Source organism: Danio rerio, chromosome 18 (genome assembly GCF_049306965.1).
Source record: "Danio rerio strain Tuebingen ecotype United States chromosome 18, GRCz12tu, whole genome shotgun sequence".
In the NCBI taxonomy this organism is placed as follows: domain Eukaryota; kingdom Metazoa; phylum Chordata; class Actinopteri; order Cypriniformes; family Danionidae; genus Danio; species Danio rerio.
Window position 1 is genome coordinate 40,799,974 of NC_133193.1, and position 19,915 is coordinate 40,819,888.

The 19,915-nt window shown below is 36.0% G+C and overlaps 1 protein-coding gene across 3 annotated transcripts in view; it reads right to left on the bottom strand.

Moving 5' to 3' along the window:
• Window positions 1-19,915, bottom strand: part of luzp2 (leucine zipper protein 2) — a 255,851-nt gene that overhangs the window by 39,498 nt on the left and 196,438 nt on the right. For all 3 annotated transcript variants that reach the window (XM_073928766.1, NM_001099255.1, NM_001114715.1), the window contains 2 exon segments: window positions 6,272-6,334; window positions 4,250-4,312 (listed from right to left, as the gene is read on the bottom strand). In XM_073928766.1, coding sequence (XP_073784867.1) covers window positions 4,250-4,312; window positions 6,272-6,334 — 126 coding nt within the window.

Genomic DNA, 19,915 nt, shown 5'->3' on the forward strand with positions numbered 1-19,915 from the left:
CAGATTATTGAGGATGATTTTTATGATGTGACATTCACATTGCTTTGTTTGCGCTTTCAAAAGCTTTTCAGTGTGGCTAAAAGCATTTGAAGACCTCATACAGAACAAGACGTTTGTGGCTTTTAGGACATTTGCTGAAGCTCTAAATGCTTCTGAAAGTTTAGAGTAATTTAAAAAATTTAGTTTGCATGTTTTAAAATAGTTTTGCTTTACTATGACTATGTGTACACTGTAGCTAAGTTTGGTTGTCAGTGCAACCTGTGAAGCAAAATAGAGGTTAACAAGGGAAAAACAACCACATTTAACAAACAAATTAACTCCAGAAAAAACTAACAAACAGTTAATTACATTAACAAAAAGTATATAGAACAAAGCTGAAGACGTATTTGTAATGTATACGACATATTCTAATGCAAGTCAGGAATTTGCCTCCATGTGCACAATAACAACCAACTGCAAGAAGCAAAAATAAATAAATAAATAAATAAATAAATAAATAAATAAATAAATAAATAAATAAATAAAAAATCACAAGATGTATCGGCAAGATTATTTCAAGACTCATATGCCAGATTTATCTCAGCAAACTCAAACAAGTTCATAATAAACCAGCTTAAATTCTGAAATATTTATTTTCCAGGTAACGCCAGCATATGTCCATTTGAATAGCTCAAAGAAGCTATTTTTTTTTTTTTTTTTTTTAATTGGGCATGGCAACGCAGCAGCCGTATGATCTTAATCAGATATTTCACCAAAGAATTTGAATACTGTAATTAATTACTCACCCTCATCCTGTCGAAACCCATTAGACATTTAATCATCTTTGGAACAGAACTTAAAATATTTCTGATGAAATCTAAGAGCTTCCATAAAAGGGTCAAGGGTCATGAAATTTTTAAAGCCCGGAAGAACATCATTAAAACAGTCCATGTGCCATCATGGTTCAACCACAATTTTATGAAGCTGCAAAAAAGTACTGAAGAGAAGAAATTGTTGATAGAAGTCTAAATTAAATTAAATTAAATTAAATTAAATTAAATTAAATTTCTTCTCTTTAGTGTCAGTTCAGGTCTTGTGTTCATAAGAACAATATGTGTCACTCTAGATTTATATTGACCTCATCTGTATATTTTCGTCTGAGCATCAGCAAAACAGTCCATGTGACGTCAGTGGTTCAACCACAATTATATGAAGCTACAATACTATTTTGTGCGAAAAAAAATGAATTGAATTAAATTAAATGATTAAATTTGTATTTCTGTATATTCTGATTTGAAAATGGACTGGGCAAAAAAAGTAATACCCTTTGTCGAAATCTTAAGACATATTTATGAACACTGTTCCCCTTCAGATGGGGAACTTCAAAGCTATAAGTGGATTTAATCCACGTATGGGGATTTCGTTTCAGAAAGCCAATCGACGGAAAGAGTATATAACGGGCCAATGAAATGCCAAATGAGTTGGCAGCGTTAGCTTGCGCACCTGTGCCTTATTGCAATCAACTCTGCATATAAGCACATGGAAAGCAAGGCAACGCTATCCTTTTTGCTTCAGAGACTATTACAGCCTTCTGAGAGAGTCGATGAGGTTTCCTACTGCTGATATCCAGCGATTTCGAGCGAACGAGAGCAGTCTCCCGGTCCAGAGTGTGTACATGCAGCGGCAGACGGTCGAGCTGGGTTTCTCCCTTGCCTGGCGTTCTTTGGGTCTGGTCCTCCAGAGCGGTCCGTATAAAGTTGCAAATTTCACAAAAAGAGCAACACAGTCGTGCAGCACATCCTTTTTAGGATGGGACTCCAACCATGCGTTTCTAGATGCGGTGGTTTCCTTTCCCCGGATAATGGGCACGAGCACTGCGTTGCATGTCTGGGGGTCCAGCATGTTAATGCGGTGCTTGTGGTTGCGATGCCACGACTGTTGCGCAGTTAAGATTGCGGCTAGCCCTTGCAAAAGGGCAAACCATCCCAACTGTCCCCTGCACTGCAGTGGGCAATCGGGCAGATCTGAGGGTTCCAGTGGGAGATTATCCGTCGCCTCCAGGCCCGCGATCCATCCAAGCTTCGAGCGGAGGAAGCGATCCGTCTAACCAGATGGTAGCCCTTACATTCCATGACACCAGGGACCAGGCATCGGAGAATGGGCTTTCATTGTCCGATGATGATCCAGACCCGCTCGCCCCCTCCGGGCAGGTGAGCACTGTCAAGACGGATCCTGAAACGGACATGTTAGCCTTGCTTTTCCAGGCTGCTTCTGCCGTGGGGTTGGAGATGGTTTATCCCCCAGCTCTGCGGCCAGACCGACTAGATGGGTGTTAAGTAGAGGACCAGAGGGCTAAGCCTTCGAAGCCTCTCGTCCCCTTCTTCCCGGAGGTGCACAGTAGGCTCACGCAGTCTTGGAGGGCACTTTTCTCTGCCCATGCTGCATGTTTCTCCGCCCTCACCACTATTGACTGTGGAGCGGCCAGGGGGTATGAAGCAATTCCTCAGGTCGAGCACGCCATTGCGGTCAATCTTTGTCTGTGTGGCGCCTCTTCTTGGCGGGGTCCGTCTCGTCTCCCGTCCAAAGCCTGTAAGTTATCTGCCTCCCTCCTAGCCAGAGCTTACAAGGCTGCGGGCCAAGCTGCTTCCAACTTTCCAAGCTATGGCCACCTACCAGTGCTACCAAGCGCAGGCGCTGGCCTGGCTGCACAAGGGTGGGTCCAAAACAAGCTTGCTTCGCAAGCTCCGCACCGAAACCGACTATGCTCTTCGGACCACTAAGTCCGCTGCGTGTGCGTTGGGGAGGATGATGTCCACATTAGTGGTCCAGGAGCGCCACCTCTGTCTAAACCTGGTTGATATGCGTGAAGTTGACAAAGTCCGCTTTCTTGAGTCCCCCATATCCTAGGCTTGCTTGTTCGGCGACACCGTCGGTGAATTCAGCCAGGAATTCAAGGCAGAGAGAGAGCAGTCTGATGCCATGGGTAATATCATCTATCGGAGGAGCCTGTAAGCCCGCTCTGCCCGCCAAACCATCCACATCTGCTGCTCCTCGCCGAAGGTGCCTGACTACGAGAGCTGCCCCGCCCCTGCACGCGCCTCCGGCGAAGTGGACATGTAGAGCACCTCGAAAGCAGGCAGCCCCCGCTGCCCAGTGAGCTGTTAAGTCCGGTAATGGTTGTAATATTTTTTGGTATATTTTGCTTGAATTTAATTGTAATATCTTTCAATTTCTAGATATATTTGATAACTAAAATATTATTTTAATCAATATATCTGTTTTGTTTAGATGAACCAAAATACATAGCCTGTATTCACTAAGAAATGGATGAAAATTTTCAGTTTCAAAATGGGGTGTACTCAATTATGCTGAGCTCTGTATATTTAGTTGAAAATCTACAAAATGTCTAAATGGAACATGACCCAGCTTTACTTAATATTCTTATCATTTTTGGCATAACAGAGAAATGTATCATTTTATCCATATAATGTATTTTGTTTATTTACAAAAAAAATCCTGTACTATATAAGACTAGTTTCGTGGTCCATGGTCACAATTCCAATTGACTCTTTGGATATGCCCAGCCTTTCTGAGTACCTGCTGTCTAGTACGAGCAGATTTTCACAGTTTTTCATGTTAATCGCAGATGTTACTCTACTGCGCTTGCCTGGATAGTCTGACTGTTCTGGTTGTCAGAAAAAATGGAACACAGTGACATGGGCATATAATCACAGCATTATGATTGACTGAATTTCCTGTCAATCAAACTGCCTGCAAAGGGTCAATTGTTGAATGGTTGTTATTGATTTTTTATTTATTTTTTGGCTTCATAAGATTATAGTTGAACCATGGCTTCAGCATGACAGTTTTGAAAATATTCTTTGATGAGGATGATGATTAATTTCTAGTATTTGAAAAATTCATGATGACCCTTGCTGTCTGTGAAGGGTCATATGAATAATATATGTATACACTACTCTGGCATTGTTAAAATCTTATCAAAACGTAACCCACACAAGTCAAAACTTCCTGTTTCATTGGTAGACACTTGCGATTACATGCACGGTCTGACTTCCATTGTGCAGTGAATCCGAAATGTCTCGTCTAGAGCCACAGTAACAAGACAACACTCAAGCCAAACAGGAACTTCTTTAAAGCTGCAGTCCTGTGGTTAAACCGCTCAGGTAAAATCATTTTCTAGTACTCTTTAAAGCCCAAGTGCATCATGCAAGGGTACAATAATGACACATCTTCTTTGTTTGGTTCTTACCTTAAAAATTAAATCCTTTTTGCCATACCTCAGCTCTTTCAGTTGGGCTTGGATTTTTTTGGACTGCAAAATGAAGATAAGAAAGAATGTGTGTTAGCTTATTCAAATAGTAAAATTGGTTTTAGATTGTGTAGCGGGGCTTTTTTGGGGCCGTGCCGAAGTGTTCCTTTGTGAACACTTGCAGGCAAAGCTCCAATTCAGAAAAGAAGAGACCCTCGGTGAGCAAGAAAAAAAAAAGTCTTCTCTTCAGTGGACTGCAGGGACCAGTCCATGACGCAAACACATTAACACATCAGCACACTCCATGCTATGGCATTGTCTTGGCCTGCTGCCTGTGGATTGTTGCCACAGTTGTAAACATTTCACAGACACACATACACTCTCTTTACTCTACAGCCTCTCACTAACTGAAGAGTATGAGCCCCCACAAAACAAATGAGAGTTCAGGCAAAATTACAAGACTAAAATAGTTAAGTAGTTAAAATAGTTAAATAGTTTAGTTAGCTACGTTGCCATTATATAACAGTTAAATCATTAAAACTTTACATAAAAAAAAAAATGTTTTATCAAACACATTACAGTCACTTTGGTCCATTTCTCAGATTAGAATTAAAATTCTCAAAACTACCTGTTTAATCCTCACATCTGTGCACATCAGAAAAATAAATACATAAAAAAAAAAAAAAAGTTTCTCATTTCTCTGAGCAAGTTGCAAACACTTTTGTACATCCATGCAAATGATTACGCACAATTGTCCTTAATTAAAATTAATTAATAAAATAAAAAAATTAAAAACTGCTTTTACTCTATTTTATTTACCTAATGTTTTGCAAATTTTATTTTGATCTGAGAAATAGGATTGCTACAAATGTTCAGAACAGACATACATGTTACAAAGTCATCAAAAAATCTTAAAACACATTACATCTACTTTATATAATTTTGAAATGATTTCTGGCTTTTTAATGTACATATAGCTTTTTAAAATTTAAATTTTATATGTATGTATGTATATATACATATATATATATATATATATATATATATATATATATATATATATATATATATATATATATATATACAGTTGAAGTCAGAATTATTAGCCCAATTTGAACTTTTTCTTCGTTTTTAAATATTTCCCAAATGATGTTTAACAGAGCAAGGATTTTCACAGTATGTCTGATAATATTTTTTTTTTCTTCTGGATAAAGTCTTATTTGTTTCATTTTGGCTAGAATAAAAGCAGTTTTTAATTTTTTAAACACCGTTTTAGGGACAAATTTATTAGCCGCTTTACGCTATATTTTTACTCGACTGTCTACAGAACAAACCGTCATTATACAATATCTTACCTAATTACCCTAACCTGCCTAGTTAACTTAATTAACCTAGTTAAGCCTTTAAATGTCAATTTTAGCTGTATAGAAGTATGTTGAAAACATCTATGCAAATATTATTTACTTTCATCAAGGCAAGGATAAAATAAATCAGCTATTAGAAATATGTTACTAAAACTATTGTGTTTTACACAATACTATAGTATTGGTCTAATAATTCAGGGGGGCTAATAATTGTATTTATTTATTTATTTATTTTTATTATTATTTTTTGACAACGAAGAAACTTCTTTTAAAAATATAACAATCTTACAGATGGAAATGATGAATATGGAAACAATATGCAAATGATCTGAATTAGTGCTAAATTCTTCAATTAATAACATAAATATTTTATTATAAATAAATGAATTTGTTCAGTTAATCAATTATGCATACTAATTTATATAAATACATGTTCTTAGGCATGAATTAAACTAGTAAAGCATGCAAGTAAATTAGTAATAAATAAGTGAATCATTTATAAATGAATACATTATAAATTAAAAATATATATTTCTAAAACAATGAACATCCAGGTGTTAAAATAGGCATAATTTCATTTTTCCATGCTTAATAGATGGATATAAATATTGTAAGAGCATTTTCCACTAAAACTGTGCCTCAGTGCAGCTGAACCCACCTCTTCTGCATGAATGTCACAGAGCTTGTTCCCGGACAGAAGTTTGTTCTTAAGGCTTTTATTCTGCAAGACAGGAAAAGAAAATAAATAGAGATATACTGTACAGACGGCTTTGTAACATCAAGCATGAAACAAGCCCCGACGTCTTGTTTTATCTACATAAATACACTCAATTTAATGGTAGCCCTGTCCCTGCAGACAAAAGCAATGCCTCAACCGTTCCCATCCAGTTCATTTTGACAGTTCCCTCACAAGCTTATTGAAGCTCAAGGTGACCCTGGAGTATATGCCTCATTTCTGTAATAACCTGCAGTGGATGTCTTTATGGAAATAGATGATGGTAGATTAAGAATCAATACAGAGATGATGGTGGTGCTGAGTTTAATCTAGTGCTTTTCCCCACCTCCTTCTCCTCTTTTTTTTCTTCTTTCTCTGTTCGTGTCCTTTTGCTTTTATTTTTTCCTCTCATTATCTCTCTCTGCCTCAGTTTCTCACTTCCTTTGTCTCTGTGTGTGCTCTCAGATGCAAATGTGCATGCTTTTACTGACAATGTCACCCAGATTCAAACCCACCAGGGTATTGATTTTTATTTATTTATTTATTTTTGATAATTGCAGTCCAAAAAGTGATGGATATTGTGTACCACTAGTGGTGTTTTTGGTACTATATTGCAGTGAAAACACACCAGCAATCATGCAATTAGCGATAGTGCCTGCAGAAGTACTTTTATCTGTAATTATTTTGGTTCATAATAGCTGAATTTTGAGAAAACATTCAATATTAACACAACGATGATGCACTATAGCCTTTATATATCTGTGTTCATTGTAAATAAAAACAGGTTTTGTGACAGCATGACTGTGCTTATAATACCTTTTCAGTCTGTAACAAACTAATGATTAGATTGTGAAGGTTTTCCAGAAACATTTGAACAGTAGTTCATATATATTAGCAGTTTTGATTTTGTAATAATTACATTTGAACCTAACCTAACTTAACTCATGCAGTATTTAACCCATTGCTTTCTAATGCAAGGACACTGCAAGTACATGTTAATTACACATAATATAAAATAAGCACAACATCATACTTAAAAAATAAAAAAAATGCTGAAAACTCAGATTAAAATCGCTTGAAATAAATAGATGATGTGACAACTGACATTGTAATTAATTGTAATAATATTTCACAATATTAGTTTTTGCTTTATTTTCGATAAGAAAATTTTATACAAATATGTGAAAAACTATTAACAAACTTTACAGAAAATATTTATAGCACTTCATTTTTTCCACATTTTTATGTTACAGCCTTATTTAAAAATGGATTAAATTAATTTATTTCCTCAAAATTCAACACACAATACCTCATATTGACAATGTGAAAATGTTTTTTTTTTTTTTACTGTTGCAAATTTATTAAAAATGAAAAAACAGAAAAACCCCTTGCTCAAAACTTGAGAGAATGTTGATGTACCTTTAGCAGTAATTACAGCCTCAAGTCTTTTTGAATATGATGCCACAAGCTTGGCACACCTGTCTTTGGGAAATATTGCCAATTCCTCTTTGTAGTACCTCTCAAGCTCTAGCAGGTTGGATGGGAAGCGGCAGCGTTCAATAGAACTTAGGTCTGGGCACCGTCTGGACCACTCAAGGACATTCACCGAGTTGTTGTGAAGCCACTCCATATCTTTTAGTGATATTTTAGTGGTGTGCTTTGGGTCATTGTCCTGCTGGAAGATGAACCGTCGCCCAAGTCTGTGGTCAAGAGCACTCTGAAGCAGGTTTTTATTCAGGATCTCTCTGTACATTGCTGCATTCATCTTTCCCTCTATCCTGACTAGTCTTCCAGTTCCTGCTGCTGATAAACATCCCCACAGCATAATGCAGCCACCACCATGCTTCACTGTAGGGATGGTATTAGCCTGGTGATGAGCGGTGCCTGGTTTTCTCCAAACGTAATGCCTTGCATCCAATCCATAGAGTTAAACTTTAGTCTCATCAGACCGGAAATGTAGTTTCTTATGGTCTGAGAGTCCTTCATATGCCTTTTGGCAAATTCCAGGGGGGGAGTGGCTTCCGTCTGCCCACTTTACCATACAGGTCTGATTGGTGGATTGCTGCACATATGGTTGTCCTTCTGTAAGGTTCTCCTCTCACTACAGAAGAACGCTGGAGCACAGACAGAGTGACCATTGGCTTGTTAAAATCATCCCTGACTAAGGCCCTCCACCCCCGATCACTCAGCTTAGATGGCCGCCCTCCACCCCCGATCACTCAGCTTAGATGGCCGGCCAGCTAGGAAGAGTCCTGGTGGTTCTAAACAAATTCCACTTACAGATGATGGAGGCCACTGTGCTTATTAGAACTTTCAGAGGATCAGAATGTTTTCTGTAACCTTCCCCAGCCTTGTGCCTCAAGATAATCTTGTCTCGGAGGTTTACAGACAATTCCATTGTCTTCATGCTTGCTTTGTGCTTTAACATGCACTGTCAACCCTGGGACTTTATATAGACAGGTGTAGGTCATTTCAAATCATGTCAAATCAATTGAATTTACCATATGTGAACTCCATTGAACCTGCTGAAACATCACAAGAATGATCAGTGGAAACAGAATGTACCTGTGCTCAATTTAGAGCTTCACGTCAAAGGCTGTAAATACTTATGTACATGTGATTTTTTTTTCCAGGTTTTTTTTTTTTATTTTAATAAATTTGCACCAATTTCAAAAAAATCTTTTTTTTTTTTTCACATTGTCATTATGGAATATTAGGTGTAGCATTTTGAGAAAATAAATGAATTTAATCCATTTTGGAATAAGGTTGTAACATAAAAAATGTGGAAAAAGTGAAGCGCTATGAATACTCTAGAATGATTCTAAAAGGTTTTGTTTCCACTACCTGTGTGACAAAAATTTGTTAGAGGTCACACTGGTGACACTAGTAGTTTTACTAAAGCACTGCCCTTTTCCTGCGAATGAGAAATATATATGCCTTACCAAAGTGGAAGCATTCAAAAGAAAAGAAAGCTGAGAGTGAATGCATTAGGCATGCTCACTTGTACCAACTTGTAAAAAGCATTCACGTCCTCTTACAATTATAAAGCGGAAATTTTCTCTTACTTGTTCCATGTGGCAATTGTACCACCTGACTGCGTCAGATTCATTTAGATGATGTTTTTAGGCTTTTATAGTGTGTCCATTAAAAAAAGATGAATTCTGAGTCTGAGGGACTGAGAAGGGTAGACTGTGAAGTGTTGTCATCTTGAAAGTATATGGTAATTAAAACACAGTGTGATTGCACTTACTTATGTACTGCGCTGACCAGCCACGGTCACTCTACTTTTAAACAACTCTAAGATCCAGTGAGAAGTGTTTGATTTTTTTTTTTTTTTTTTTTTTTTTTTTTTTTTTTTTGGTTTTACTGAAGTTGTATTTTCAAATCAGAAAAGTCTTGGTGACTTAATTTAGTAAGCGCTGTAATTCTTAACACTGTGGCAGAAAGCAGCAAAAACATTGTCCAACTATAGTCTAGTCTTAAACCACAAATTGCCAATATTTACTATGGTTTTACTGTTGTAACATTTATGCAACCATTGTAGCATTGTAGTTGTTTTATTAATGTATGAAATACATTCATAAATAATAGGAATTAATTGTTTGATTTTTTGTTTGAAGTCAGGTTAAAGGTGCAATAGGTCTTACTTGTTCTAATTGTCCTATAGTTGTTGAAATAATTGTTATTATGCTGGTTGAAAGTTTCTTCACATCCTGATAGCAATCATTAAGTTGAATAGTCTAAATGTATTTATATGTATTTTACTACTATGTGCAAGGTATAGAACCAAGAAAAATGTGTGCAATCCAAAGTTTAGTCTGAATATATGACTTTTTTGCCTGTATAAATATGTAATCGCATACCTCTGCACACTGTTCACACATAAAATATTACTGTACATAATAGACAATTTTCATATTTCCGGGTTTCTGAGCAGCAGAAGTTGTCATAGCTGAGTAAACTTAGAGGAGAGTGAATAGGAGAGTACAACCATCTTCTTTACTATCGTATAGTGCATCCAGATTGTATTCATAGTGCTTCACTTTTTCCGCATTTTTTTATGTTACAGTCCTATTCCAAAATGGATTAAATTCATTTACTTGCTTAAAATTCTACACACAATACCCTATATATTATATATATATAATATATATATATATATATATATATATATATATATATATATATATATATATATATATATATATATATATATATGTCACGGTTGTGGTGGGGAAAAGGAGCGAGGACTCAAGTGCAAAGAAACAATGGGTATTTATTAATAAAAATAAAAATAAAAAGCAAAACAAAACTACCCCGAGGGGGAAAACATTAACAAAACACACAAACTTGGCTCAACAAGAACAAGGCAAGACTGGATCAGGAACACGGGGAGTGTAGACAACGAACTCGCAAAGGACTGAAAACATGAGGGGGATTATATAGCAAAAAAGTAAATTGACACACAGGTGAACACAATTAACTAATAATAGGTTGACAAGGAGGGTGGGACTAGACAATAGACGGGAGAGCGCATGACACAGAGAGACAATACAAGCCATGCGCTCACATAACACAACACTGAAGCACACGACAAAAGCACGTGACCACAATGTAAACACCGAGCCACGTGCTTTGACAAAAGACGCAAGACACGAGCACACGATAGATAAACACCTTACCGTGCACTCACACATAAGCAACGCGCATGCTTCATCTCAGCGCCAACCAAAACTGAAACCAACTAGACTGAGGCGCCGAGAATAAAGCAGCGCGCTGCTGACAGAACAAACACAAACACTAGTACAAGAGCGCGCGCGTCTGAGGGACGCAGAGCGCGCGCGGCCACATCATGTGGCAGCGCGCACACTCTGCGTACACCCACGACGGCGCGCGCGCACACAGAGACAGAAACAGGACCAGACATTGAGTAGTGTCAGAGCTCTGCCACCAAAACAAGAATTTACAAGACCAAAGTGGCAGAACCCTGACAATATATATATATATATATATATATATATATATATATATATATATATATATATATATATATATATATATATATATATAAACACACAGAAATAACATTTAAATTGCACATAAGTATTTACAGACTTTGCTCAATACTTTGTTGATGCACTTTTGGCAGCAGTTAAAGCCTAAAGTCTATTAAATCTGATGCCTCAAGCTTGGCAAACCTGTCTTTTAGGAAGTTTTGCCTATGGGAAGTGACGGTATGTAGGCATGTTCAGATCTCTCCAGAGATGTTTAATTAGATTTCGGTCTAGGCTTTGGCTGGGCCACTCAAGGATATTCACAGAGTTGTTGTGAAGCCACTCCATTGATACTTTAGTGGTATGCTTTGGGTCATTGTCCTGCTGGAAGGCGAACCGTCTATGGTCAAGAGCACTCTGAAGCAGGTTTTCATCCGGCATGTCTCTGTACATTGCTGCATTCATCTTTCTCTCTATCCTGACTAGTCTTCCAGTTCCTGCTGCTGAAAAACATCCCCACAGCATGATGCTGCCACCACCATGCTTCACTGTAGGGAGGGTATTAGCCTGGTGATGAGCGGTGCCTGGTTTTCTCCAAACGTAACGCCTAGCATTCACTCCAGAGTTCATTTTTAATCTCATCAGAACAGAGAATTTTGTTTCTTATGGTCTGAGAGTCCTACAGATGCTTTTCAGCAAATTCCAGGCAGGGAGTGGATTTTGTCTGGCCACTCTACCATACAGGCCTGATTGGTGGATTACTGCACAGATGGTTGTCCTTCTGTAAGGTTCTCCTCTCTCCACAGAAGAACGCTGGAGCTCAGACAGAGTGACCATTGGGTTATTGATCACCTCTTTGACTAAGGCCCTTTTCCCCCAATCACTCAGCTTAGATGGCCGGCCAGCTCTAGGAAGAGTACTGGTGGTTCCAAACATCTTCCACTTACGAATGATGGAGGCCACTGTGCTCATTGGAGCTTTCAGAACAGCAGAATTTAAAAAAAAAAAAATTTCTGTAACCTTCCCTAGCCTTTTGCCTCGAGACAATCCCGTCGCAGATGTCTACAGACAATTCCATTGTCTTCAAGCTTAGTTTTGGCTTTGACATGCACTGTCAACCCTAAGACTTTTTATTAAAAGGTGTATGCCTTTTCAAATCATGTCCAATCAACTGCATTTACCACAGGTTAACTTTAGTTAAGCTGCTGAAACATCTCAAGAATGATCAGTGGAATGTACCAATTTAGAGCTTCACGGCAAAGGATGTAAATACTTATGCACATATGATTTTCAGGTTTTTTATTTTAAATAAATTTTAAAACACATTTTTTCAGATTGTGATTATGGGGTATTGTGTGAAGCATTTTGAGGAAATAAATTAATCCATTTTGGAAAAAAGCTGTAACATAAAAAAATATGGAAAAAGTGAAGCATGAATGCTTTCCGGATGCTCTGTATTTGCTGAAATAAAAAATTAAAACACCACAATGGTGTTATTAAGACTTTTAGGGAAAAAAAAAAAAAAAAAAACTGATCTGTGACTGATCACAGAAGCCAGAGCAAAGAATAATGTCAAATTTACTGTCCTGCCCTATAGCATCTAATGCATTGGAAACACCTCGCAAAAGCGGTAATTCATTTAATGTAATTTAATGCAAAGGTGATATGCTGTAATACATACATAAAGGCATATACATGTTCATATGTTGTTGTTTTTTTTTATCTATTATTTAAAAAAAAAAATCTTTACAACTTTTAAGGATTTAAGATTATGATGCCTGTTAAACGGAAGATACTGTTCCAGTACTAGTCTATTGAAAAGGGTCCATCAATGTGTGTAAACTAATGTAGCTCAGAAGAAGAATGACAGGCAAAGATTAACATCTTTTTTAAAATCCAAATCTACATTTTTTAAGTTTGCAATTGCATTTACTAACTGTAGACCATTTTTTTCTTTCTGATGAAATTTACATGATGTATTGTAGTCATGCTCGAATTCTAAATCATGAATTCGAGAGGAGTGGCTTTGTATGGTGATTTTCAGGGTGGGCGGTAGGTTAATGGCTATAGCATTTACCAAGATCTCTATTGCAATTTTAAAGCCTGATTACACAATTATTTCAGTTACACAATTTTACACAATTTGCTTCAGTAAGGGGTCTTAGTTATTCATAAATGACAAATGAGCATCAAGAAACAACATTTGATAATTTGTTATAATTATTTATTATTTTGTATTATGTCATAGACAATTGATGCCATGTCTGGGACGCTTCATGACATCAATACAAAAAGTCCACAATGGGTTTTATTACAGCTTTTCATTGACCAGTAGAAGCACAGAATCTTTTCTGTACACAGTTTGTGGAGCTACATCAACAGTACATCAACAGATTACCAAGACAGAATAAAAAGTACAACAATAAAATGTTGGCGCTCGCTAGCTGACGCTTTTATTTCAGAAGTTCAGTGAGTTTGGGAATTAGCATGTAAGCTAACAAATTACTCATTATTTTCAAATTCACAATGCACCGTGGGATTTTTATTATTTTTTTTTTTACATGTATGTATCTTCAACGGTAACCAGCTGTAAAGTATCTCTGTTATTTTAATTTTAAATAGCATTAGCGTTTGTGAGCTGCTTTGTTTACAGCTGTTGCTAGGAAACAACATTTGCTGTTCCAAAAGTGCCTCTTGCTGGCATTGAATGAATCTACTCATCTACTGTTTTTAATTCAGAAGGCAAACACACACACAAATAAACACACACACACTCAATGGGGAAACTTGAGAATGTGGGAAAAACTCAATACACAATTACACAAATATTTATAAAGTATGTGGCATCTTAATGCCAGAATATGTGTCACAGTTGTCACACAAGAACTGATTGTGAAGCAGGTGTATGGTATATTTGGTGAGAGGAAAAGATTTTATCCAGACAAAACTGTATAATCTTAAATATAATTTTCTAAACCAGGAATAAAAATCAAGTCTTATCAAGGCTTTATTTATTTGTTCAGTACTGATGTCTCTAAGTTACCGTTTTCCATAGCGAATACAGAAACCATAGACTTGTAGTTATTTACAGATGCATAAGATAAAGTTTTTAATTTTTTTACAGGTTAAAATATACTGTCGAATGACAAAAGAAAACATGTGATAATATTATTAAATGTACAGAACTACCAATTTCTATCTGGTGGGATGTAAAAATTAGTGACACAGATTAAAATGCACTCAAATTGTAGACTTAAGCAAGTCCCTGTGAGCTTTTAAAATATATAACTATGACAAATAAAAACGCATTACAATTTCTGTAAGGTAGGTCTACAGTATGCACTACCAATTGATTTGTCAGTAATAATTGTGTTACAGGTAGATTTCAGTTATACATCAAAATATTCTGTTAGCATTCTAAACAAATCACTAGATGCACTCCTCCAAGTAAAACATGTTAGTCTGAAGTGCAGATAACAGGAGATATTTACCATAATTGAAGTCAAACTTACTATCTAACTAATGCCATCAGTGAATGAGAATGTCTTATTTTTTCTGTTTGATATTTATGTGAAGATCAAGGGCACATTTTAGATTCATTTGGAAGGACATTGCAGGAACAGGACACATTTTATAGGGTCATTGCAAATAAACTTGAGTCACTGGACACAATATTGGATGCTGAAATTGTATTTGTCTGTACAGTCGACATCATTTTGCTGTCTTACTGACAAGGTTTTTGTTAGGACTTTCACTTGTTAGGATTTTTAAAGCACACTAGAAGTATTTGGGCAGATCAAAGCATGAATCGGATTGAAATATGGTGGAACGCATCATGTCTACAATGCTGCCAAGGCTAACCCGGTCTGACTCTTTAAAGTCTTATATAAAGGGAATCTTTTGATCAAGATGAACAAAGCCAATTTAGGTTTGATCAGTGGTGCCAAATTCAGATATTTTTATTTGTCTTGAAAATCCTACTTGCGAACAAAATGTTTTTTTTTTTGTTAACTTTTGAACGTTTGAAGTGGGTGTAAACATTTATATTAAAATGGCTATAAACCTGAAAGGTAATTAAAACCTTCAATAAATTAGTACTTGTATGAAAGAGGTCCATGTGGCCATACTAAATACATTTAATCAACACTGTGGTGTTTTAACAAAAACCAATAATTTGATTGACTTTAAAAATGGCATGTAGCAACTTTGCTCAATATGCTACTCATATATTTGAGGACATTGGCATATTAAAAAAAAAAAAAATTAAAAAATACAATTGACCAATGAATTTTGACAATGATTTTAATGATTGATTTAGATTATTTCAATATATTTCGATATTTTTTTCTAGTTTAAAATATTATTTTTTGTTTGTTTGTTTTATTGCTAAGCTACAAAAAAGGCAGCTTTATTTTATACTGCATTAGTCAATACAAAGCAATGTTTCCTAGTTATTTTTAAATATTATTAAATAAATTAGGAAGTACCTGTGGCAGCTATATATACCTTTGGCCTACTAGATTCAATCTAGATTGGTTTTTGGCTCTTCATAAGAAAAAGTCTGTGCACCCCTGATCTATTATAAAGGTCAACAGAGGCTGATTAGATAGAAACACTCTGGGTGCATTTCCGTAAACCATCGTTAGCCAACTAAGGTCGCAAGTTTCATCATTTCACACATAGTTTGTTGATTTAGTGTTTGAAGTTTTACTCTGAGTCTGTCTGATGTTTAACTGTGTTAGTAGTTTGAAGTAAACACAAAACATCCATTCATTCATTCATTCATTTTCGGCTTAGTCCCTTTATTAATCTGGGGTCGTCACTGCGGAATTAATTTTAACACAGCTGATTCCCTTCCATCTGCAACCCATCTCTGGGAAACACCCATACACACTCATTAACACTCATAGACTATGGACAATTTAGTTTACCCAATTCACCTGTATCGCATGCCTTTGGACTGTGGGGGAAACCAGTGCACGCAGAGGAAACCCACGCAAAAGCAGGGGGAACATGCAAACTCCACACAGAAAGGCCAACTGACAAAGCTGAGGCTCGAACCAGCGACCTTCTTGCTGTGAGGCTACAGCACTACCTACTGTGCCATTGCGCAGCACAAAGCATATCTATCATATATATTTTTCATTTTGAACGACTTCACCTCTAGGACCACTGCTGTCAATTTAAAAGTGTGTTGAAATATGACATAATTTGATTCTTTGCTTTTTGTTTAACACATTTTGAACAGTTTAGGAAAGATATAGTTGGGAAATTTTAAAACAATTAATACAGACTGGCATAGATAAATAGATTTACCTTTTGGACCTTCTATTAGATAATACTGCACTTTCCCCCTTCAAATTTGTGTTTTTTACAGAACATTTGAAAAAAAGAAATAACAAATAAAATGTAGCCTGGTAATTAGCATCAATTCTTGCAACCACTAAATCCCTACAGTGTCTGTCCAACTAAGTGCTGCTTTCACTGAATTGCATCAAACTGTGGAGCTCATGTGGTGTGCATAAACGTCCAGCCTTTCACTCACGTCCACCTTGTGACGTTTGACAGAAAAGTTCAAAACATCTAAAAATGGCAAATCCATTATCTCAGCAGAGCACTTGCTTTTAGAGTACATGTTTTGCGCTTCCGCCATTAAATTAAAGCTGGAAGTTCAACAGGTTCTTTTCTACTTTTACTGTAATTGTAACACCTGCTGTGTACCAAGTCACACTGCCCCACACCAACAAACGGACTGAGGAATGTATAATAGCTGGTGGGCCACATAGGTGTTACCGTAAAGTGAAGGGGAAAGACTAGAAAAAGGCGTTCTGAGAGGAAGTGAAAGTGAGTGTTTGAGGTAATGAAGCAGAATAGCTTTGCGGTATGATTCAATGAGGTGGAATTGGCTCAGTATCAAACCCACACACTTGCATCTCTACCCTTCTCTGAAGAAGAACAAGTGGCCAAGTCTGTGAGAAAAATGGCAGCTGTCATTAAAAGTGACATAAGGCTGCCCTGCTACAGTCTGCAGTGACACTGGGATCCATCCAGGCAGATCTGGCACAGCGCAGTCACTTTAAACAACAACCTCCAATTTTAGAACTGAACACCGTGGCCTTCAAGGGACAGATCACGCAAAAAACACAGACCCCTGTCATCATTTATTCAGTCTCATGTTGTTCCAAACCTGTTTGACTTGCTTTTTGTGGTAAGTAAAGCATGCAAGATGTTATAGCTGGCCAAATATTTGCATTTATTTATTTGTTTGATTGATTGATGGATTGATTGATTGAAATCTTTGCTTTTTGTTAGGTGCAAATAGCAAACATTAGTTGAAGGGTTATCATGTGTCAAAACTTCAATTCTTCAAACAGAAAGCTTTTCTGTCATTTGGCATTTCAATTTTTGCACCACATTATTCAGAAAATAAATTGCAAGATGATTATAAGCCAAAACACCGAAACTGTGTGTGGTTTTAAGCTAACATAAATAAATAAATAAATAAATAAATAAATAAATAAATAAATAAATAAATAAATAAATAAATAAATAAATAAATAAATAAATAAATAAATTTTTCCCAGAGATGGGTTGCAGCTAGAAGGTATTTGCTGCGTAAAACATGTGTATGATAAGTTGGCATTTCAGTCCGCTGTGGTGACCCCAGATTAATAAAGGGACTATGCTAAAAATAAAACAAATAAATAAATAAATAAATAAATAAATAAACAAGCAGGCGTATAGAAATTATATTTCATCATTTCATTCAGAAATTATGTTAATAATTAGAAATCCTATTGTAACTAGTAAACTAAATATTTACTAATTTAAAAACATTTTTTTTTCTATTCCACAGTAATCACATTGCATTTTGCCATATTTAGCAGTATAAACAGGAATTATTATGGAATTCACTATAATAATATTGGGCAACAAAACATGATTATTAATTCATTTTCCCTTGCCTTTGTCCCTTTGTTTATTAGGGGTTGCCACAGCGGAATGAACTGCCAAATTATCCAGTATGTGTGATGATGGTGGTGGTTAAGACATGGAGACAGATTAGATCCAAGTGCAAGAAGTTTAATAGTTCTCAGCAAACAAATCACAAAGCTGAATCATAGTCGGTTAAGCATGCAAGATTCAGAGTAACCAGGGATAGGCATTAAAATGTATTTTTAAATAATATACCAAATACATTAATTTTATGAGCATCAAAATAAACAACAAAATTCAGAAGCCACAACTAGTATCAAAATAAAATACCGTATTTTTGTATTTCGAAAATACTACAAAATACTTTATAAGGGAGCATGACATTTCTTCGCAAAACTTCAATCAATAGGCATATTCGATTAGTCCCTTCACCATTACTTTGTGTAGTAAACAATGATTGACAGCAACAGCGTTTCTCTGTGTAAGTTTAAGTCAGCTTCTCTGCCAATCCATTCAACTCTACTCCTGTACATGAAGAGGTATTAATAAACTTTTATTTCTCTTTGATTTTGGTATGCATTTTGTTCAAATTCCATGCTCTCTTTAATCACTGTAAAAAAAAAAAACTTGTAATGCAGAAAATGTGTTGCAACATTGTACTGTATCTCTTTATTGTGTTTCCATCCATTGCATTGCCAGTAAAATTGACACCATCCCTTAGTCTTACATTTTAAAAGGATGATATATAAAGATGCTGTTTTTTTTATTTTCAATATCAAATAATATAACAATTATTTTTTTGTTTGTTTTTTTAATTTGTTTGTTAATGTAAAACATCATTTCTAAAGTTTCATTTCTTAATTTTTGGTCATTTCAATAAATCATGTTTTTTTTTTTTTTGCAATTGCACTCTACAATGCACAACCTGCAGATCAGCTACTGGCATCTGAAACAGCAAATGACGCACTGTAGGTATCATCACTGTAGGGCTTACTTTAATGTTGTTTGTCTTATTTTCTTAGCATCTACATCTGTAATCCATGTAAAGCTACTATTGTTTGTGCACTCTCCAACATTCCTTCTTTTACTTCTTTAACTGGAAGTGTCGCTGTTCACCCCCTTAGTGAGCACAAGTGAACCATCTTTTTTTTTTTTTTTTCTGAACTTCCTTTGCATTTCCATCTGCAGCACTGAGACTGAGAATGATTATATGCTGTTGGCTCTGTATTCCTGTTTTTGGACTGATATTTTATTCCATCTAATTTCCTAAGCAGAGATGCTGATGACTTGTACACTCTACTGTCATTATATATGACTGGTTGCTTTGTGCAGTATTGTATTACTAATGGTTGTGGATTTGCTCGCAAATATACCCCGTCATTTGTCTGTTATTGTCTTTATGAGTGATACATACAGTACTTTCCATCCATAAATTTTCTGTTCTGGTGTCAAGCCTAGGCAAATAACTGAGAAAGCACCAGTCAGAGGCTGCATTTTTATAATGTCATCATGTAGACATCTTACAAAGTACTTTACAGTATTTAAAAAATACAAGATACTACAGTATTTGGATAAAGTGGTGAAAACAGTAATGAAAAAAAAAAACTTCAGTAAAAGTACTACTACTTGCCTAAAAATGTCATGCAAGTAGAGTAAA